Consider the following 24,705-nt stretch of genomic DNA (forward strand, 5'->3'; position numbering starts at 1 on the left):
TGAGTTGCTGAGAACCTCCTAAATCATCAGGCTTCACATCCCCTTCCTGTTTCATTTCCATTGCTGAACTGGAGAGACTCTCAATGTTTAAGAGCACTTGCTTGTTCCACACGGGACCCTAGGTTGATTCATAGTAATCACTTCAGTTGACTCACAACTATATCTAACTCCAGAACTAGAGGGACTGATATCCTGATTGGAACTCTGTGGTTCTCTACATTCACACATGTACACAGACACAGACACAGACACAGACACACACAGACACACACACACACACACACACACACACACACGCACATGCACACTCACATGCCCACACACATGTGCATGCACACACATTTTAAAATGAAATAAGTCATTAAAAATATCTCCTTTACCATTTTCCTCTTCTCATCTCTAATATGTATAAAGCCAAGCTCATTCTTTTAACAGCTTTTATGATTTTTACGTTTATCCCATAGGAAATATAATTCTACTTTGCTGCTCTTAATATAGGCAATGGTGATATCCAGCTACAACCGCAGCTTGGATTTTTCACTGAAACCCTAGGCATTATGCACAAATTCCCTTAGACATTTTTAATAAACATGTCAAACTTTATATATCTAGCACATATGTTTAATAACCTCTTCATAGACTTCCCTATCTCAAAAACAACTCTGCTCTTTCATATGCTTATACATAAAACCAGAGCCAGCAAGAAGGCTTATTGCTTGAAAGATTTAGCTACTAAGCCTGATGACCTGAGTCCAATGTCTAGGATTCTTTTTTTTTTGTCTTATCTTTTATTGGATATTTCTTTATTTACATTTCAAATGTTATCACCTTTCCTGGTTTCCGCTTCAGAATCTCCTGTACACCATCCTCCCTCCCCATGTTTCTGTGAGGGTGCTTCACCATCCACCTACCCACAGCCCCCTGCCTCCTGGCCCTGTCTGGAATTCTAATGGTGGCAGGTGAAATATCACAGATTGTCTTCCGAACTACAAACAAATGCAAAGGCCTGGCTTGAGCGTGCAGACACACACACCCACACACACACACAGCAAAACAAAACAAAAAAGGTAAGCAGAAAAAATATCAACAACAAAAGAAAACAAAAAAGACTGATCATCGATGATCCAGTTGATCTATCCCCAAAGCAAGTGTCCAAGTGTTTCACTAAATTTGGTCTATCTAACCTTTAAAAATACAACTCACCTAGATTCCTCTTTTAAACAGTATGCTTATAGTTTTGGCATTCACTGCGTATTATATAGTCTAGCCTTGTTGTTAGTCAAATTTAAGAGGTTACTGAAAAGTTTATTAGGTGTAGCAGTGCTAAACGTATGTCTAAGTAGGGTTTTTGTTTCATTTTGGTAAATATGTGTTGAACTGTTTAATAATATAATGATATGGTTGTATCATATAGTATAAGACAAATATAAAGTTTTATAAAAATAAAATATAAAACTTTACTGTAATATTCCACACATAATAGTTCCATTTCCAGGGGCTGGAGAGATGCATGAATTGGAATTTATGAGACATTGCTACTCTTGTAAGGGAATAAAGTTGAGTTATTATTACTCACATTAGACAGTTCACAATTTCATATAAACCCAGGTGAGGTACAGGGAATCCAATGTCCTTTTCGAGCCTCCAAAAATACCTCCTCACGTGTGTGCATACACACACACACACAAACACACACACACACACACACACATATAAATATTTAAAAATATATTTCTTTAATTCCTCTTATTAGTTACTAGTTGATCTCCCTCATCATAATTTTTCACAAATATATAAGCAAAATATTTATCTTGTCCAAAAGCTATAACAGTACTTATAATATGATCATGTATTCACTAAGGAGACATAGGGGTTGCCGGGAAACAAGAAAATAATTGGTTGGATTCTGGTTTTCTTGCTTTTGCTGAGCTTCATTTTCAGATATTTTGCATTCTAGTTTATTGTACTTGTTCATAAATCACCTTCTTTATTACTATGGTATAAACTATCATGTGTAAACTCATAAAGTTATTCATCGCTCTCCAAATGTCTCATTTACTAGTGGCTTAAAAACATGTATTTGCTGTGTTTAATTTTTTTCTTTAGCGTATCAGCAAATATTATTAGTCTGCCTTTAAAATATATACCATAATAATTTGGACCATGCTCTGTTCATGGTCACATTCCTGATTTAAGTCGTCCATAGTATTTTATCCGGTTTACTCCAATAATCATCCTCCTTTTCCTCAATGTATCTACTCAGTAATTCAGCCCCATTATAGGAGTGATAGTTTCAAATGTAAACCACATCTTATAACATAAATCACACAAGTTAAATTTTAACTACCCCTCTTCAAAGTTTTTGTTTCTAAATAATGTGTCCCACTGGCCCTCACATGCAGGTTGAAATATGACTTGGCGAAGTGTTGCAGCATGTATGAATAACAGTGATACAATATGTTTCATAAAAAAATGGATGAAAAGGGTATACCATAAGTGTATAAATATAAAATTCTTGAACTAAGTCAACTAGAACTTTCTGTTAGCTGTTACTTCTGCCTCATTCATATTTACTTCTCCTCTGAGATCATTCAGGAGCCCAAGCAAATGTGCAGGGTTGATACCACAAAGAACAATTGAGCAATTTTGTAACACAACATGAGAAGAGAATCAGTGAGTTCAGGGGGAGAGTGTACAGTAGGTTTCCATTGCCTCAGCAAGGAGGCAAAATACAGAAACCACGTGATCAGTTTTGGACAAAATGTCAGAGCTACTTACCTTATTTGGACAAAGTTTGCTCAGTTGGACCTCTGGCAATATCTGAAACGTAGTTGTTACTTGCTACAAAAGAGGTGGGTCCCTAATCTGTTTTTATACTGAATTGTGTTGTTTGGTTGCTGTTTGTTCCTTTGTTATTTGTTAATTTGTTTTTTTACCTAGGAACTAGTGCCTAAGTGGTTTTAGAATAATGGTCTCAATTACTTCTCTTTAAAAGGAGGCAGTCAGCCCATAGTCTTATCCAGCTGAGATGTTTGTGAACCACATCTGGGCAGCATGACCTGATAACCCTAAGGGAGCAATAGCATACGACATAGTTTGATGGTTACCCATAGCTCCCTAACTGGACGAAGTACACTCTCAATAAGAGGAGAATAATGCCTTGTGTTGGAATCCTAACTACTCAGTGTAAGTCATAGTTACTCATGTAGAATCTAAGTCACTAATTTACTAAACCAGCATAATTTCTAACAATAATCTATAAACATTTCTCCCTTAAACCCATAAATAAGTGTAGTCTTTACCTTTGTCAAGCATATTTTCTTTATGTCAGACAGAAACCATTACAGGGTATCACAACTGATCAAAATTCAGGGTTGCAGAGTTCATTCCCAAAGGATACATCTACAAAATACTCTGACAAAAAGGAATCAAGGAACATTGATGAGGAGGAATAAGAAAGATTATAATATCTAGTAAATTGGGATTTTGCTGAGATTGTGTCTCCTGGTATTGTCAGAAAGTGTATCCATCCTCTTACCAACATGAGTGCCCAAATGTGTGCTAATCATGGATGATACAAATGGATATGCAAAAGTGGACAAGGAAAACTTATGCCTTAGCCATACACAAAGAACTATAGGTAACAAAGTAAAGCTGGGAGTGAGAGATGTGGTCTTTTCCAGGGATGAATACACCAGATGAGTATCTGGTGCATAAAAATCAGCTCTGAATAGTACATACAAATAACATTAGAAGGAACAACAATAACATAGACATACATACACATATGTGTACGTATGTATAATATATTTGTGTGATATGTATATACATATATAATATATATACAAAAATTCCCTCTGCGCTCTCTCTCTCTCTCTCTCTCTCTCTCTCTCTCTCTCTCTCTCTCTCACACACACACACACACACACATATGTAGACAATAATAATTAGTGAAATATTCCAATCATGAATTTCAAAGAGAAGAGGGAGGGGTAATTGCAGGGCTTAAAGGAAGGAAAGAATGAAAGAAAAGGGAGAAATTATGTTATTATATTATAATCTCAAAAAACAAAAAACTCAAATAAATGAATTATTATTATAGTCCATAAAGTAGTTTCTAAAATAAAAAAACATCCAAAAACTAGATGTTGAAGTACACCATTCATATTTAGTTAAAACTTTTTTTTTTTATTAACTTGAATATTTCTTATATACATTTCGAGTGTTATTCCCTTTCCCGGTTTCCGGCAAACATCCCCCTCCCCCTCCCCTTCCTTATGGGTGTTCCCCCCCCCCCCCCCCCCCCCCTTCCCCCCCCCCCCCCCCCCCCCCGTTCCCTGGTGGGGGTTCCGTCTTTTCCAGGACCCCGGGCTTCCCCTTCCCCCGGTGCTCCTCCTAGGATATTCATTTTTACCTATGAGGTCAGAGTCCAGGGTCAGTCCATGTATAGTCTTTAGGTAGTGGCTTAGTCCCTGGAAGCTCTGGTTGCTTGGCATTGTTGTACATATGGGGTCTCGAGCCCCTTCAAGCTCTTCCAGTTCTTTCTCTGATTCCTTCAACGGGGTCCTGTTCTCAGTTCAGTGGTTTGCTGCTGGCATTCGCCTCTGTATTTGCTGTATTCTGGCTAAACTTTTGATGTGGTAGATCTTACATGAACACTAAGTACATTGTATTCAGGATAAATACCAGTTGCTTGACACAAAAATAACCAGTCCTTTTTTCATAGTCACACTGAAGAGTTTGACTTTTGTAATATATAATAATTTATAGTACTTTATTATTAAATTTAATTTTCCATGTGTGTGCACATGTGAAGGTCAGAGGAGAACTTGCAAAAATAGATTCTCTTCTCTTAGTACATTGGTCAAGGTGGCAGATGTAGATTTTCAGTCTTAGTGAAAAGCTCCTTTATCCACTAAGACTTCTTGCTAGTTCATGATGTTATTTAATACAATTCAGTGGCTTTGATGTTCTATTCAAAATCAGTAACTCTCATAGCTTGTGTACTTAATCAGTCTTCAGGCCAATAAAATTTGTGTGAAGGGATACATAAGTGAACAAAATGTAATATCTGTTTTTTTCCCCTTTATGGTCTAGTCAAATTGATCAAAAAAATGTAATGCCTTTTCACTAATTGAAACATCACAAACACACACACACACACACACACACACACACACACACACACACACACCACAGAAAGACAGACAAATACACACACACTGAGAGAGATGGAGGATCAAAAAGGAAGGAAAGGAAGGATTGTGAGAGGGAAAGGGGAGATAAAAGTAAAGAAGGAAGGAATGATGTGAGGGAAGGAGAAAGAAGAAAGAAAGGAAAAGAAAGAAAGAGGGGGGAGCGAGGGGGGGGAGACGGAAGGGAGGAAGGAAGGAAGAAAACAAAATATAAAAAACCAAAACATTGGAATTAAAATAAATGGTCTGTTTAGCTCAAATTCCCATTTGGTTTGGGTCTGTTTTCAAGGCATTCATTTTCCCAAATATTTCTGAATGTTCCTGCACCCCTTTAAAATGCAGATCTCCAAACACTAGAACAATTTCCAAGACATTATCTTGGCATTTCTGCAACTAATTCCTGACACTGCTATATTGTATGGTCTAGACTTGAACAAATAGGCAGGAAGAGTAAAGCATGAAGACTCAGCCAATGCTGAGGAGGAGACATTCTCAAGTTTCCAGTTGTTTCCTTATCTAAATTTAATGCAACGTCTTCAGCACTTTTAAATCAGAACTCTGCTGCTATCAAGAGAAGGGCCATTAGAACTCTCAAAAGCATAGGGCTATAGTTCCTCTGGATTCCAGACTCCATCTAAAGGTTGACATTTACTTTGTGGTCACTTGAAAATTTCAGTGGACATCAAATCATGCATATTTGCTTTTAGAAAATAACTTATAAGTCTAGATAATCATGCAAAAGTAATGAAAAGGGAAGGAAATAGTAGAGGATGGAGGAGGGAGGGATGGGAAAGAAGAAGGGAAATGGAAGGGAAGGAGGGGAGGAAATGGAAGTGAAGGAATGAAGGTTGAATGGTAAAAAGGAAAGAAAGGCAATGAACAGAAAGATAGGAGGGGTTCAGAAAGGAAGGAAAGGTTTTGCTTAACTTCCAGTTGTTCTAGTATTCACCCCAGTCTATTTTCTGGAGAGTTTGAAGAGATAAACTCCCTGGTATTTCTTTTTAACATTCCCACTAATAAAACAAGACTCTGTCAAAATAATATGGAGGGAAAATAAACCAATAATCTTCAGACCGTTAGCTATGTTCAGCCATCTCACCAACACTCCACAAGTGATTTAGAAATCCTTTTCTGGAAACCCTTTGCCCCTTCAGCTCAGATCACAATTTCAAATAATTATAAAGAGCACCAGGAAGCTACAGTAATCAATTTGTTTACATGATGCTACCCAACTTTTTACCCTGAACATTTAGGGGAGTTTTATGATCACTGTTGAAATCTTGAGTGTGAATACTATTCTCTTAGATGTGTGGCACCATTCTGCCACATATATTTTTAGAAGTATTATAATTCTTGTTTGCTTTTGGTCAACACTAAAACTTCTTTTAATAGTTTATATGCCTTCAGTAGCTGTAGCTATTAATTACTTTTAAAGTTGAAGGAAATGTGATAAGGATACCCTGTGTTTCTAATATACATTTACTTTAATAAACCATATTATGTTTTACTAACCTTAGTGGAAATAATTCTTCTCATTTCCTTTCCTTAGGAAGCCTGGCACATTGATAAATCTTGTGTTTTGATCAGATTATTAAACTGGATTTTATTGGTTTTGGTTTTATTCATAAGATGTTCTCTGAATCTTTCTTTACTTTCTTCTACACTTGTTTTTCTTTCATTGTTTTCTCTTACTTTTAAAAAAGCAGTATTCTATGTCCTCTTTGAAGTCAAAAAAATGCTTGAAACACATTAGTTAGGAAGGATAAGACTGTAATTAAAACATTCTCATAACCTTTATTTCTTTGTGTGTCATGCATATCTGTTTCATAACATGCATAAGGAGCTTAAAGGGCAGCCTGGAGCAGCAGGGCGTCTGAGACTTAACAGCATATAAAGTTAACTCCAGAGTCACCCTACAAGACCCAGCAGCAAAATATTTATAAGCAGTGCAAATGTGAGCATTACTCAAAATATATGAATTACTGAATTATTGAAAGTTGCTGAGATTTGATGTTACTGTTCTTTTCTTTCTGAAATGAGATTCGTGACAAGAAGAACGAACCTCAAGATTTACCTAAGAACCTAACACAGTGATGAACCTAGAAAATTGCTTTTAAATAATTATCTCCCGCATCCCCACAATTTCTAAGAGATACACTATAAGAGAAGGCATAAATAAAGTGATCCAAGTGCTTATATTTCTATTGAGTAGAATACATGCTGCCAGTAACTGACCTAGGTGGAGATATTTGTATGAATTATAACCAGTTTTGCCACTTTTCACCTGGTGAATGTACCAGTAAATTATTGTGGCATTTATTCTCTGGTTCAGTACATAATTACTTTGACAATATTACACCAGAAAGCAATATTTCCAGTCATAATTCTTCTTTTATAGTATAATGAACCAAAAAGGACAAATTTAGCTAGGCATTGATAAAAATGAGCTCAGTTTCAATTTGAAAATGAAAGAAAGCTTAGACAAGAAAGTCACCTAGAACCAAATCTATCAGAGTGAGTGTAATCCTGGGACCAAAGTTGTAGACATTACTCCTAAAAGTTATCATCACCCTGTGGTGAGACACACACAAATAACTGAATGAGTGAATTGATGAATGAATGAATAAATAAATAAATGAATAAATAAATAATAAGTAATTGAGATGATTTAAATGAACGAATGTGATTGAAGCACACATGTGACATAAGACACAAGGTATTGTGTGACATGAATGACACACGTATCGATCTATTTGAGGAATCCATTTTACTTCAGTTTAGAATAGTAATATTTATAACTCATCCATCAAACATGGAAAATAAGAGTATCTTTCATTATTACATTAAAATTATTTTGTATGTTAAAAATGATGATGAATTGACTAAAAATACAGCCAAAGTTTTGCAGATGAATCCTTCAGTTCTAACTGCAAGAACAATATTTCGCTTAGACATGTGATAGACACTGAACATCCGTAGAAGTAAATGAGATATGATTTTCTCTACAACTCTTAATTCTTATTAGTTAATATTTATTTATTTATTTATTCATTGTCATATTATACTATATTTATATACTATTTTAAAGATACTTAAAGTTTATATATTTTGTATCTTTATGTTTCTAATATTCAAGTTCATAAAAAGCACATCCAGGAATTTATCTGGCAGTGTATACTTGCACTTTTTACTTACTATACAGCAAATGTGGTTTTCACCACATCTAAACACAAGATTAGATTCCCATGCATGAAAGTTTTAAAACTCACGTGTGAGACTCTAGCAGCCCATGGACTTTTACTAGGCTATTTATAGCCCACTTCTCAGGAACTGAAGTGGTTTCCTTGTGCCAGAGAAAAACAACCTCCTTCATTTGTCATACTAAATAAGAAGTCAAAAAATAAATATGAACCAGGTTATGGGCCCTTGAAAGACAGCTTATCTGCCAGTGACTGGACCTGGGGCTTTCCAGGCTTCAGATCAGTGACAAATAATCTTTATACTTTACAAGCCACCTGTTTCGCTGCTCCTTGTCATCTCAGTACAGACAGATTAATTTTTGTATATATGTGTATGGACAAAAGTAAAAATGTTTTGAATCATTTTAGATGCTTTAAAATTAACTTTGTAGATGCTAGGAAGTTCAGAAAATTAAATTTAATTAACCCAAACAATTCAGTTGCCTTCCTGTACTCAAAGGATAAACAGGCTGAAAAATTAGGAAAACCACACCATTCACAATAGTTACAAATAATATAAAATATACCTTAGTTTGACTCTAAAGAAGCAAGTGAAAGATCTGTATGACAAAAACATCAAGTCTCTGAGGAAAGAAATCGAAGATCTCAGAAGATGGAAAGAACTCCCATGCTCATGGATTGGCAGAATTAATATAGTAAAAATGGCCATCTCCCAAAAAGCAATCTACAGATTCATTGCAATTCCTAGCAAAATTCCAACTGAATTCTTCATAGAGTTAGAAGGAGCAATTTGCCAATTCATTTGAAATAGCAAAAATCCCAGGATAGCGAAAACTATTCTCAACAATATAACTAGAACACATGCTCTACTATGTTCATAGCAGCCTCATTTCCGGAAGCTGGAAAGAACCCAGATGTCCTTCAACAGAGGAATAGATACAGAAAATGTGGTACATTTACAGAATGGAGTGCTACTCAGTTATTAAAAACAATGACTTCATAAAATTCTTAGGCAAATGAATGGAAGTAGAAAATATCATTCTCTGTAAGGTAACCCAATCACAAAAGAAGACACATGGTATGTACTCACTGATAAGTCAATATTAGCCCAAAGACTTGGAATACTCAAGATACAATTTACAGACTACATGAAGCTCAAGAAGGAAGACCAAAGGGTGTATGCCTCAGTTCTTTTTAAAAGGTTAAGAAAATATTCACATGAGGAAATATGTAGACAAAGGGTGGAGATTGAAGGAAAGACCATCAGAGACTGTTCCACCTGGGCATCCGTCCCATATACAGTCACCAAACGCAAACACTATTGCCAATGCCATCAAGTGCATGCTGACAGGAGCCTGATATAGCTATCACATGAGAGACTCTTCCAGATTCTTACAAATACAAAGGTGGATGCTCGCAGTCAACCATTGGGCTCAGAATAGGGTTCCCAATTGTGTTGGAGAAAGGACTGAATGACCTGAAAGGGTTTGCAACCTCATAGGAAGAGCAACAATATCAACCAACCAGACACCCCAGAACTCACAGGGACTAAACCACTAACCAAAGAGTACACAAGAAGCGACCCAAGGTTCCAGCTGCATATGTAGCAGAGGACAGGCCTTGTCAGGGATCAGTGGGAGGAGAGGCCCTTGGTCCTGTGAAGGCTTGATGTCCCAGTGTAGGGGAATGCAGAGGTGTGGAGGCAGAAGGAGGGTGGTAAATGGATGGCCATTTTAGTATATTAATCCTGTTAATCCATGAGCATGGAGAGAGAGAATGGTGTAGGTGGTTTCTAGAGGAGAAATTGGGAAAGGGGATAACATTTGAAATGTAAATAAAAAAATATCCTATAAAGGAAAAGAAAAAAATATTAAATTTCTTAAGCCAAGGACTCTGCCTTGGAAGAAAATGGAGAGATTATACATCAACTATATGTAATTGTTTCATGGCTTAATTTTAATAAACTATGCTTAATGCGATCCACTGGTGTTAAACTTTGTTTTAGCTGAGTATGTAATTAGGATAAATGTTATAGCTAATTCATTAAATTGAAAAGGCCACTGTTGACATATTTCTAGGATTGAAAAGACTTTAGAACATTTAATTATATGAAATAAATAATAAAACTTGGACAAATTTATCAAGATATCACAGCAGCAGAAAATTCTCTTAGAATGAATTTGAAGTCTACTTGATGACCAAATTTGGCCTAAAGAATTTTGTTTACGCAAAATGAAGCCCAGTAGATAAACTTGGAAGAAACCCTATTTTTATTTATTTCTTAATTTCCATTTGTCATTCTTTCATTTATCATTGTATGTTTCATTCATGTTGTGGTTTAGATCAGATATGTCTCCCTAAATTTCCAGTATTGCCATCTCAGGGGCTTTGAAGTTAGAAATGGACAAGAAGGATTCAGGCTTTATCCATGGATCAGTCCATTTATGACTTGACAAGTAACTGCATTTGTGGAAAGGAATCGAAAGGAAGAAGCAGGCGCACTGGAGGACATAGGCCAATTGTCCATTTTACCTTTGCTTCAACATCTCCATGGTCACATACTCTGCACAATTCCAACATAGAGGTATTATACCATTGTGCAGTCCAAAAATAATGGAGGCATTTGGCCATAATTAGAAACCTACAAGACCATGGATTCAAATAATACTTTCCTTCTTCAGATATCTTACGCTAGTAGAGCTTTAGAAATCTAACAGGCCTGGTGTTTCTCTAGTCTTCCTGAAATGGATCTATGCCATGTTTTTATTTTTTTTCATGGATGGAAAGACTGAGCATGGATTTGTTTACTATGTGAAAGTTAATTTGCCTGTCCATTATATAAATATGTCAAAATAAAAGAAATAAGGTGTGAACATTTTCATTAGCTGGCAACTCTGCTAGTCATGAAATTCATGCCTTACTTTCTCATGCTCTCTTTGCTAATGTAGACCGTCATTACTCCTGATAGCACTAAATTCCATATTTACTTTATAAAGGTGAAACTTTAGACACAGTTCATACTCTGTTATCAATTAATTTGTTTAAATGTGAAAATATCATAGAAAATTAATGAGTACATGTGACACATTTTAATATGTGAAGCTGTAAAAATTGTATATATTTTATTTATTATATGTATTTACATATGTATAACATAAAACGTCGTTATATACTACTCATAAAAATTCCTGGATTTTCTTCCTCCCTTTAACCGATGCAGGCCTAGCTACCTACTGAGAATAGGACAATCAAATGAAGGTTCAGATGAATCTTAGACTTCAAGGACAAAAGAAAAAATAGAGTCAGAGAAAGAGAGAAAGGGAAAGAAAGGGAGAGAAACTGAAGGAGTGACAGTGGAGGGAGGACAGAAGAAGGAATGGAGAGTGTAGCACATAGGATAAAGCAATAGAAAGTAGAAATGGTGACTGCTTTGGTGGACTTATCAGGGAAGGCCTCTCTGAGTAGATGAGTGGGAAGGACTTGAAAAATGACCCGAGTAAACAGTTATTATGCAGCCTGCAAAATGTGCACTTCTGAATGCAGTGTCTTGTGTTCAAAATAACACACGGGCTCAGACTTGGTGTTCCTAGTAAAACACCATATTAAATACATTGCAAAACATTTTGAATGTAGATGTTCTGTCAGTAGTAAGGATTATTCACAATAATTCATTACACAAATACTAACTCAAATTTACTCAATCTCAAATTTAATATGGAATTAACTTTTTAATAAGTGATCAAAACAGGTATCTTCTTGCCTCTTCTGATATTTTAAAATAGTATTAGAATTTCAGTTATGTATCTTATAGAGTATCACATAAAATTTATGGAATGGATAAAAAATGATTAAATAAGTGACACTCTCATTCCAGCTTTTTAAACATAAAGCTAATGCATACTATTTGGACATATATAAAACACAATGTGATACTTTACTATATGTCTACAATATGTGCTGGTCAATTAGGGTATTCAATATGGTTTCTCCTTACCATTACTCTGTATTAAAATGCTGAAAAAACTTTCTTATAGGTAGTCATACCACCTGTAGTATTTGAACAATTATCATCTTGTCTCACCATGTAAAATCGGACCTTAATGTTCACACTTATTCTTCTACATATTTGTTTTCTAACCTTCCTCAAATATCTCTCTACAATTCTTCTAATCCCTCAGTGATTGTAACTTTGTATTCATATATCAATATTTTAGAATTCCTAAGCAATGTGTCCATATAGATCATCTGAAGACCACTTGACACCTGCCCCAAATTAACAGCAGTAGCTACTGCATTCATTTATGCCCACCTCATACAGGGCACCTATGTATCACATCCAGTAGATTCCAAGACTGGTGTCCCACGCACGACTTCCCGCCGGCAAGGAGCACGCGAGACATAGAAATTCTTACTATGAGTGACTTTTATTCCTGTCTATTCCTCTCTCATGGTGGAAGCCCTTTAGCGCCAAAAGGCGACCCTATTTATCCCCCTGGTACGCACCCACACCTGATTGGTTGCTTACTCATGACCTCATCAGGGTACGCCCGAAATGGGCAAAGACCTGGCAAGAAGGCACTCTGCACATGCGACACAGTTAACCTCCCCATAGGAGCCGGCTTGTGCGGTAAAGGCTAGCGCCATCTTGACTGACCTGGCCTTCCACGTGGGGCGTGGAAGCGCCATCTAGTGGTGGCGAATGTTATTGCGCCCCTCACATCTCACCCTTTTATTTATAAATTTTATAGCAGTCATGATCACCCATATCGCGCAATGAGGAAACCTCAGCGATGTGCAGGGGCTGATCAAAGGAAATCACTGAGTCTCTCTCAATCCCAGTGCAATGATCCACATATCTATGGGGTGCAAGAGCAGAGAACTCAGAATACAGAGAGAAACCCTCTCCTCCCAGTGCAAATGGACCCACAGGTCCTTGGGGTGCAGGAGCAGGGAACTCAGATACAGAGTAAGTCCTGAGCAAGATAACCAAATTCAGTGGAGGCCCTTTGTACAATGGCCATAAGTGCTTGAGTGAATAACGGCCTTGTCACATTATTGTTGAGGTCTGAGTTTGCAAACCAACCATGGTATGAATACTGATCCACAGCATAGGGCTGTATCAAACAGAGCCACTCCCGATAAATAGTGGGCACCTCATTTGGTCCTCCTCAGCTGTTGTCACCAAGGGCCATGGTCAAGCCACTCCTATAATGAAATTTAGAATTCCCAATTGTTAGTAACTACTCCAGAAAGTTCACCCATTGTACTTGTCTAACAATAGATTGGTGGAGGATAACTCCAGACACTGCAGACACAATGTCTGCAGCTGTAATGGCTGCTACAATAGCAGCGAAAGTGTCAAGGTCTTTTCCAGGACAGTTCAGGATCAGTCATTTTTCTCTGGAACAACCAGCAAACAATGGAACCAAATTCTGAGATCTGTATGACCAGGACAGAGTTCTCCAGTCACTGTAGCTTTACACAGGTGGCTTTCTGTGAAGCTACAGTCTGTAAAATGGCAACACCAGTTACCAGTTAAGGCAGCAAGAGTCACCAAGGAAATGAAGGGACAGGGGTAACAGCTGGAGTCAGCAAGCAGCAGTGTACAGAGTCTGAGCGTAGGCCACAGTGGGACGGGAACACACGCAGCGGTAACACTGACTGTAGTAACGGCAAGATTTCTGTGATGACAAAAGGTGAAGGGGGGATCTTCCGTCTTCCTTTCAGGGCAGAGGAATGACTCTAGGGACCCGAACCACGAGAGCTGAATCTTCATGTAACCAGGATCAGCAAGTCTCAGCAACCACCCAGGCAGCTGGTACACTTTGTAGCATCCTGTAGAAAAACACAAACATTCCTCTTCCCATATAAAATATCTGGACAGGATCATGTCAATATGTGGATCTCTCTATTTCACCTAGGCAGGAGTATGCCTAGTTGTAGGGTGCCATAAACTTTGGCATCCAAATTTTAAAATTGAAATAAAAGGAGCATTATTAGCATTCAGGGATAGCTCCCTCTTTTATTTATTAAAATTGTTAAAATATTGTTTATTAAGATAAGTCCTCGAGGATTAAATTGAGGACACTGAGCACTTGTATTTATAATTTGACTTGTATACCAAATTATTGTTTCTAGCATTATTGTTTTGGATATATAAAGAATGAGATTTTTTTACTAATTTTTTTTATGTAAGGCCTAATCTGTCTGGTATCTGTCCTCCCTAGTTAAGGAGTCTAGGCAATCCAGTTTGAGTTCTTAAATGTCCTATAAAGGAACAGTATTTAGTGCTCTTAACCACTAAGCCATCTCTCCAGCACCTCACAAACTTTATTTACCTAAACATAAGCATTAATTATAAATGTCAAATCCTTTAAACAAGGTCCAAATTTAGCCTTGTTTAGAAATCTTATTTGGCATGTTGAGGCTGGGCTTTGAAATTAAGCAAATTGAGTCTTCCTCTTTTCGTGAGGGTGTGTTATCAACTCCATTATCATTTTCAAAGAGCTGGGTCTATGGTTTTGTTTAGTTCTCTGAGCCAGAGCACTGAAAGGACAGTAAGTTGTCAGACAATTTACACTGGAATCACTCACTGATTTCAAGTAGAAAACCTGTCTCTAATAAAACATTAAGTAATTGTAAAATTTGAGGGCTAGTAGTATCTAAAAAAAAGGAAAACCTTTTAATCAATTGTAAAACCACAAGCCACACATTGGCTATCAGTATATGAATTGAAAGCTTGATTTTTTAACATTTAAAAAACAGTGGAAGCGCATATTCTATGGGTTGCATGTACAAATTTACAGTAAATACAAAAGCATGTAAGGAGTAAAGTTATCAATTTTGTCTGAAATTTGTATATGTAATAGGCCAAATATCAGTATTTTGTAATAACCAATTATATTGCTGTTTGGACTAAGGTATGTTTTACCAGGTTACTTTTTAAAATACTTCTATGACTCTAGCCTACAATTCTGTATTAACACAGCTGAAGTTTTATCTCCAATGTTCATAACAAAGATCTAAGTCCTCTGGTAAGGGGAGGTACTTAGCCAATTAACATATCTTTAGAAGCTTGAAATTAGCTTCAAATATTCTTTTCTGGAGTAGTGTAACATGCTACTCCCCAAATATTAAAGCTCATTTTGAGAGCAAAAGTTTGTAGTAAAATTTTTCATATACACTGAAAGATTCAAAGTTCTAACTTCTTACATTGAAGAAGCAACAAAATTACATAATATAAGGCTATTAGCCACTTTTAATGATATCACTCTATGGGATCTCTAAAATTATAAGCAAGCTCACAAAATAAAAACTCATAATCGACAGGATGTAAACAAACTGTATAAAAACAATCCTCTAAATCTATCTTGAAATGGCAGTTGGAGTAAGCAAACAAGCGGTAATGTTCTCATAAGTTCTAAAACCTCATCAATCCTTTATAAATCTAGTAACAATCTCTATCCAATACAATCTCTACCTGTCTGATTTTTTCTCAATTATAAATAAATTTGAGTTAGTCAATGTAACACTGGCAATCCTTAATCACAATCTTAAATTCTCCTTGTAACAGCAGACCACCACCACAAGGTCACCTGAGCTCTTAGTATGTGACTAGGCAGCTGTTCTCCGGGCAGTGGAAATTAGCATTAGAATACAGATAACTTCAGGGCAAGCCACACCTATGGAAAGCAAAACTCAACCCCCAACAACAATCTAGTCACCAAGGCACCACAAGTCTATCTATTATGTTGTAAAGTTTGACTATCAATTCTACCTTTTGAACGCACAATGGCGCGGGTTCCAATACCTTTCGAGACAATGTCCTAAATTCTTTTAGAAGCCTGGTTTCTAGCATAAGAATTCCATAAAAATATTACCTCAATTTAGACCTGTCTCACTAGGGTGGCCCAATGTCACGTTTATCTAGAATTACTTCATCTAAATTACAGTTTTAAGCCAACTTTCTGTTACCAATATTATACCTTTTTAACCATATCCAATAACTTGAAAGCCAATAGTCCACAACCAAGGCAAGCAGAGCATATTTATACATTTAAAACCAATGAGAAACAAAATTGAAGTGGCTACACATATCAAACACCATTTTTACCTTTTAGCTATGATTTTAAGAGATGCACCTTGTCACCTGTTGAGTCAATTAACCAGTCAGGGATTTTTCTAAGAGAAACAGCTATCAACTCTCGTACCAAAGAAGCTGAGAAGCTGTTAGCACCTTTAAGATCAGCCCGTGTAGACGCTTAGCCAGCTTCTAAGCAGCTCCTCCAGCTAATCTAGACACCTGGCTCTAGGCACAGGGCTTTAAAGACCTGATTGAAACCTTTTTCTATTCATTTGTTCCCTTTTGAACCGAGTTAAAACCAAGTCAAGGTGTGTACGGCCGGCAGATAAGGTTTTTATCATTTTTTCTTTTGAACATGAAACATAAAACATTTAAACAACGAGAAACATAAATTACAGACATAAACTGACAGACAGGGGGACATCCTGGTGCACCAGAGACAAACAATAGACAAAGAGGGAAAAAACCAGATGGTGTCCACGGTGACTATCCACTCGGGTGGAGTTGATATGGGCGATGGATTGTCTTAATTCCTGGACTAGTCCACCAACGTGTTGAAACCCAATTCCTGTAAGATACTAAGATATATTATCTGAGCGGCACGACCGACATTTGCCAATGGTATGGAAGTGAAACACAGCCCTGAATATTTTTACTCACAACCCAATTACATTAACTCCATCAGGCTGTGCACAGGCACTGAGATGTCCTTTTGTTTGATTCTCCTGAATAAATTTTCAGGCGGTCTGTCTCTATCAAATCTGATCAGTATGACTCTGTAAAGCTGTCGCGTCAGCGCAGGGACGCCGCGGCGTCCCCAGAGCCGGCGCCGGAGCTTAAGCACACTTCTAACAGGCACAAAGACAAAATTTTTCTCCCAAAATGCTGTGTTCCTTTTATCTCCTCCCTTCTCCTCACCCGGGCGTTCTTTCCCCAATCTTTCGCTTCCGAATTGGAAGGGCCTGGTGCTTGAGATCGGTCAGGATCCTTTTCTCGTTGCAACTTTTCACTACCCCCTGTTTCTGACCATCTTTTCCGCCCTCGCCCCAACACTCTCCGCTTTGTTGTTTTAACTGAGCAGTTCCCACGCGACCTCTGAAGCCGCTTTGGTGGTAGCTAGAAACTCAAAGGTCAATAGAAAAAGCCCCAGGGGTTGCCAGAGCAACCCTAGCGGCACCTGCCGTCCGCAGTGGTAAGAGTTGGAGCAGATCAAGGCTAGCCATGGTCTCTCAGGGTCTTACCCCACTCATAGCTTCTGAATTTCTCCCGTGAAATGGAGGCTTCCCGTGGCACCGGCGATGTTTTTATCCAGGGTTTCTTGGCACCAGATGTCCCACGCACGACTTCCCGCCGGCAAGGAGCACGCGAGACATAGAAATTCTTACTATGAGTGACTTTTATTCCTGTCTATTCCTCTCTCATGGTGGAAGCCCCGCTTGCGCCGCCAGGCGCACCCTATTTATCCCCCGTGTACGCACCCACACCTGATTGGTTGCTTACTCATGACCTCATCAGGTACGCCCCGGAAATGGGCAAAGACCTGGCAAGAAGGCACTCTTGCACATGCGCACACAGTTAACCTCCCCATAGGGAGCCGGCTTGCGCGGTAAAGGCTAGCGCCATCTTGACTGACCTGGCCTTCCACGTGGGGCGCAGTGGAAGCCAGCGCCATCTAGTGGTGGCGAATGTTATTGCGGCCCTCTACAGACTGGAATTATCAGTGTAGCCATCCCTAACTGGAGTCATTCTATTAAACAAAATTATCACATGGACATAATGAGACAACTTATAGTATATAGTATCAGATATAGTGTGATAATCAAAAAGTGAAGGTTAATTTCAAAATCAAGTCATATTTTTCAACATATTGATGATGATTTTTTAGGAAATGAGTGTGTGTATTATGTATGCAGTATATTCATGTATGAAAAGATCACACAATATCTCAGTAATATGAAGGCAGATGTCATTTTAAACATGGAATAAAGAGTTAACTATTTATATTTCTCTCTGAGACTCATTCTCCTTTCACTAGTTTTCACACTCTTCATTTGTAGTCTATCTAATACACATTGCTACTGTATTTTATTTATCTCATTGGTATATATTTTATAGAATAGATATCATGTTCAGCATCAAATGATTAAAGTAATATTTGAAATAAAAAATGAATAAAACTACTGAAATATTTGGTGGAACAAATGGATGGATGGGCTCAAACTCTCTAATATACCCTCCAGTTCTTAACATAGAACTTCATTTATTTATGTTTTGGACAACATACTCATCAATATTTGGATATTTAATAGTATATTTAAGGTACTTCTGTCTTCCAAATTATTTTACCAAACATCTAATTATTTCAGGTGGTTGGTTCTTCAATTTATAATTATTGACCATGATTTTTATTTTACTGAATTTTAAAGCACACCCCAAATACTTTTACTTTAAAATTAAATATCTAACATTATTACATTATTATAACTATGTTATAAATTAATTCACAGTATTCTTTGTGTATGTTAGTTGTATATGTATATATGTTTTAGAGTGTGTTTGTGTTTATGTGTGTGTGTGTGTGTGTGTGTGTGTGCGCGCGTGCGCGTGCGCGTGCGTATGCATGCATGCCCACAGACACGCATTAGGTTTCTTCAGGAGTCACTTTCCACATTACTTTGAGACCTGATTTATCAATGAACCTGAATTTTATTAATTCATCTAGACTCTCCAGACTGTAAGCATCAGGGATCTGTCTCCTGCTTCAGTCCTGGAAATTACAGAAAAGCTGCCACTGCAAGATTTTACATGGAGAGCAAGGATCCAAATGCAGCTTGTCATGTTTTCTCTGGCAAACACTACTGACAGAACCATTTCCCTGCCACATAATTTACATTAGTTCTTCTGTTAATAAAGCAGGGGTAGGATTGCATTTTATAAGGAAACTGAAAGATAAAACTAAATGCTTACCATTTCTTACCAGGATGCCCTACAATAATACTTATGATTTTCTTAATCTGTTCCATAAATGAAATTATTAAATGTCTGCCCAGGTATTTATAAGATACGGAAAACAGCTTTGTACCTAGGCAGAAAAAAAGTAGTTGCTTTTGTTTCTTAACCTGACTGTGCCTCATAACCTTCCACATTTACATAAGAGAAAAATCATAAGTGAGCTTTTGAGCATTTTGTATATCTCAAAGTGAAAAGTACCTGGCAATAAAAATAAAGGTTCACTCACTGCTTCTTGACACATTTTATGTTATAATCGCTTTCAAGTCTTTATTTTGTGACAAAAGCACAAAATGTTTCACAGAAATAGCAAACTCAAGATGTTCAAATGTATCTTCTAAGTGAGCTCTGAATTACATTCTGTTTCAGAATCCTGTGTCTGGGAAATATACTACATTTCACAAGTTTTTAATTGATACAGTCAGGAAGACAATTATATCTCTTTTTAAGTTTCAATTCTTGGGAGATTTGTTCAAATTAGAGAGTAAATTGTTCTGTCACTTGAATAGCTGCTTCAGTCATGTTTTTGAAAACCATATCTGCATCCTTGAGCAGAGGAAATTTATTGCCCCGAAGTGACAATGTAGGACATTATAAGTCATTTCAAAGGACAAAGCTAGCTAAGTGCTCACTGAATTTGACATTACCGCTCTGCTCTTGAACTCATGAAAACGTCAGCTCTGTCTTAGGTCCCTATTTCAGAAGCCAGGAATGAGTGTGCATTTACAACATTTCCATAAGTTAATTAGAGAGGAATTAGAATGAAAGTAGGTAGTTTAGGAGCATCAAAATTGCCATTTTGAATCACACCACTGGTTCCCTTTATTTAATATCCAGCCTCCAGCAGCTGGACCTGTTGGTTTCTACAGCTTTTAAAGAAAGGTGAAGAACTCCGTGATTCTCCCAGGCAGCGTGCCATCTGTGATCAGACTATATTTTCCTCTTGACCTCCTTCAAATAATACCCTAAAGCTGTAAGCCTCAATTCTAGGTTGATATTGGTTTACCTTAAATAGCTCTGCTTATTAATAATCCTTACCCAATCACCCATTCCCACATAAAATCAACTAGTCCGTCAGGAAGCTATTTGTTGCTAAAGCTCCTAAATTCATGCTTGAGTATTCCTGCACCTGTGATGAAATGTGAATTTATGGGGCTTATTCAGCACAAGTTCCTGGCAAAATCTGCTGTAGATAACTGTTTTGGATGAACATCAGCTTTTCTTCCAAACTTTTTTCATTTCAGAGTTTCCACTCAACCTCAAAGTTTTACATCTCCAAATACTACTTGCAAATTTCTTTCTAGTAACAATATATAAATCCTAGTTGAATAATGGAGTTTTTCATAGGAAGTTTATAGAAAGTTAAAGTAAATGTTTTCCTCTATTATTTTGGGTAAGGTAAAAAGCTGAGAGGACAGAAAAAATTTGATTTCTGTCACTTCAGACCTCTTTTCATTAAAGAAATGCGAATACTTACATCAGAGCCTTACATAGTATTCTACATAACACATTACAATTGAGGCCTCATTCCCTGGAAGAACAGTAAGCCTACGCAAGTGAAACTCCACTGTCTTTCTGATTGTCAGATGTAATTGTGACTACAGCAATAATCTAACCCCAGACTAGCTTCATGGTTCTTATTCGTGAAGGCACCGCTTATCATTATCTGGTGTAAGTATCAGATTCGTTCTTCACTTTATATATGTCTGTCCCCTCTCTGGCTTTCCTGAATATATTTCTGGTTCTGCTCCTATTCTCCTTTCCTTGTTTTACCCAAATTCCCATTTCTTGGATAATGTCTTTTCAAATGTGATATCCTGTCTCTGTTAGATGCAGTTTCAGGGCGTGTAAAACTGGTGGTTCTTTACTTCCATAGTTGTTCTCACTCTAACTTTTTAAGGAAACAGGATGGACATTAAAGAGAATAATTCTAATTCATACTGAGTGTTTTATATACTTGAAAATAGTAAGAAATGTGTTTAAGTCATGTTCTTTAATTTGAACTGAATTTAAGGGCAAATTATTGAAATTTTGTTTGAGTATATGTATATGTGTACATGGAATATATATATATATATATATATATATATATATATATATATATATCCCATGTATAAATCAAAGAACCACTTTCAGGAATAAATTCTTTCCTTTTACCTGGAATCAAACGGAAATTATCTGGGGCAAGTACCTGATTAATTGGGGCAAGTACCTGATGAAACATTTTGTTGTCCGTAATAAATACTTTTTAAATAGTAAAACAAAAGATCAATAAGAGGATTTTAAAATGAGGCATGACACTTTCCTAGAAGAGTAAGATTAAAGTATAATAAGGAGATGCTTAATGTCATATCCTGACTGCATTAACGAAAATTAGCCGAATGCATGAGGATTGAATTCATGAGGTAAATGTTGACTATTAAAACTGGACTGTAAAAAATTAAAAGTAACAGAACAAAATTTAGGTCTCTTATACAGAAAGATAATGGGGTAAAATGAACATTGCCTTATTGAGTGTGTTTAAGTGTAAATCAAGACATATTTTCTAAAAATTAAAATATTTCCCATATTATACCAAAATATGGGAATATTTGTTTCTATAACTGCCTTTAACATGTTAGTTCAAGTTATTAAAATAAGTTTATTTATGCTAGACATCCTGAATATCATTTCATTTATTCTTCTTGTCATTTAGATGGAGCCACTCTTTTCAGATTGTTTGAAATTTATTAGAACGTTCAGAGGACAATATTTTTATCCAACAATGTTCTCATAAAAACTGTAATGTCTCTGTTTAATTATCTAGACATCCCAATGGGACTCAGGGCAATAGCACAGTGTGGCCTGTCTTCACAAGTAATGAACAAAAATACCTAACCTTGAACACAGAGAAGTCAAAAATACACTCTAAACTCCGGGCTCCCCAGTGCCAATTCTGGAGACTATTTTTTCCAAAAGTCTTGGAAATGACAGGTATGTCCTTTTTCTATTTTCTTCTTTAATAGATTGTGCATTGTACAAAACTATGGAAATATAGATGATTCAGACTTGGGATAGTTGTTATTTGATCATAGGCCAAAATGGTTTAACTGTTACTTTTGTAAAGAGAAAAAGAAAGTTACGGACTTGGATGGACAGGGACATGGGGAGGATCTTAGAGGAGACTAGTGAAATAAAAGTTTGGTTAGAATATACTGTATATAAAATATTTTCAATAATAAAAATATATATATAGACAGCTTGCTTGGATGGATAGCTCGTCAGGTAAAGTGCTTGTACAATCTTTAGGGCTTGAGTTTTGATGCTAGTAATTCTGAACTTATGGCAAGCCCGTACCTGTAATCCTGCTGCCAGGAGGCCAAGGCCGGAGGACACCTTGAGGATGATGGCAGCTAGTCCAGTAGAGTCAGTGAGCTTCAGGTTCATTGAGAGAGCCTATCTTCACAAAGCACATGTGCACATACAGAAATAATGTGTAGTGTATTTCCTCTCAAATGTGGTTAATATTAAACATGAAATAATTATTGCCTTAAATTTGTAGCTACAATTTCTAATTTTAATCTTAGAAAAATATTTAACATTTCTGTCTCTAAGAATCTTTATTAACTAGATATATTTTAACCTAACATTAATAATTATTTTCAGAAATTTTACTTCTGTTTATTTATTACAGTAAAAGTAAATGTTAATGGCATGTCATTTAGTTCTTCAGTGAACAGTAATTCTTTATGATTGGTAGATTTATATTTTGTTGAATTTGCACTCATTTTATCAAGAAGTTTTTTGTTAAATGATTTTAACTTAGTCATTGTATGTGTGGCTCTACAACACTTAGTCATCAAACAGTGAAGGTAGCATTGTCAATTTTAATTTTTAATTGTTCAATTTTATTTGGCCATTAAAATATATTGTTTTATGTGAGAAGTAATTTATATTTATGATCAAACTTAAATATTTATGGAATAATATCTTAATGTTACTTTAGCAATAATTGGTATTTGCTCTAAATTTAAATGTTTTGTTTATATTAAAATATAGGATTATTTTAATTAATAAAAAGTATCTGATTTCAACTAGCCATTGCATGACAGGCTATTTATCAATTCCCATTGTCAAAGTATGTGCTATAAATCAAACATTAAGGTACATTTTTTGCTTTCTTTTTCAGAGATTTTTCTGTTAGTTTTTGGAAAAAACTAAGCTCATCAGAGATGAGTCAGATTGTTTAATATGCCCTTTGCTTATCAGATATTGATCCCCAAACTAGCCATTCTTATTCCATCTGTTTGAAAGAGGTTAATGATATATCTGTGCTGTGAGTATGACTAAATGTTCTGTGACATAATATATATCCAGAAATGGGTCTCTGTGTCCCTTGGCAGAGCAACAGTGCTGTCCTTGTGTGCTCCAGCTATGAGTAACAATGAGGTAACTCAATCTGCCAAGAAACCAAACAGATACCATTGAACATACCACAAATGACATATTCTAATCTCTACATGAAATGGGCTTAAATGAGAGTGTTTGGTTCTACATTGAAGAAAAATTAATGAGTGAGGAGATTATTATAAATGATGTGTTTGTTACAAGGCAACAGAGTTGTTGTTCAAACAGAGAACCTGTGATAGTTTACGTATTGATGTACCATGATTGAAATACCAGTAGTTTCGAAAGTTGGATGCAAAATCTCCATGTGAAAACAAAACAAAACAACAAAACAAAACTTTTCTATCACCAAAACGTCCATTTTATTTAGCTGTAGCTGCTTGCTAAAGCAATGAACATCTTTTTAACTTAAGCAAAATTTGTAAAATGCCCTAATTTGCTTTGGGTTGTTAAATTTTGTGCATCTTGAACATTATTTTGTATTTAAATATCTACTGGATTCTGAGTTTAAAAATCTAGTGGACTCTGAATATCACACCTAATGTTTTCAAGTTAAATATACTTTAATGAGGCTGGTGAGATAACTCAATGGACAAGTACTTACTGTATAAGCAGGAAGACCCTGGTTTAGATTCTCCACAATAACTTTCATAAAGCAGAATGTAGGTGCACCCAAACCAATCCTGGGCGAAGGGGACAGAGACAAGTAGATTTGGTATGGGGACTTCTCTAGTTAGCCAGCCTATTCGAAATGACAAGCTTCAATTTCAGTGAGAGACTACATGACATATATATATATGTTGTGTGTGTGTGTGTGTGTGTGTGTGTGTGT

General features: G+C 36.4%; 1 protein-coding gene and 1 long non-coding RNA gene across 2 annotated transcripts in view; one reads left to right on the forward strand and one right to left on the reverse strand.

Annotated features, from left to right (window-relative positions):
- The window catches only part of Bche (butyrylcholinesterase), a 75,601-nt gene that overhangs the window by 43,391 nt on the left and 7,505 nt on the right, over positions 1–24,705 (forward strand). Inside the window, exon 3 of the mRNA XM_032898240.1 lies at positions 22,294–22,460. Within this exon, the coding sequence (XP_032754131.1) occupies positions 22,294–22,460 (167 nt within the window). The remainder of the gene's footprint in view (positions 1–22,293; positions 22,461–24,705) is intronic.
- LOC116896781 overlaps positions 1–24,705 on the reverse strand; it is a 39,746-nt gene that overhangs the window by 1,318 nt on the left and 13,723 nt on the right. The gene's annotated exons all lie outside the window — the stretch shown is intronic.

The sequence above is a fragment of the Rattus rattus genome, chromosome 3 (assembly GCF_011064425.1).
Source record: "Rattus rattus isolate New Zealand chromosome 3, Rrattus_CSIRO_v1, whole genome shotgun sequence".
NCBI lineage: Eukaryota > Metazoa > Chordata > Mammalia > Rodentia > Muridae > Rattus > Rattus rattus.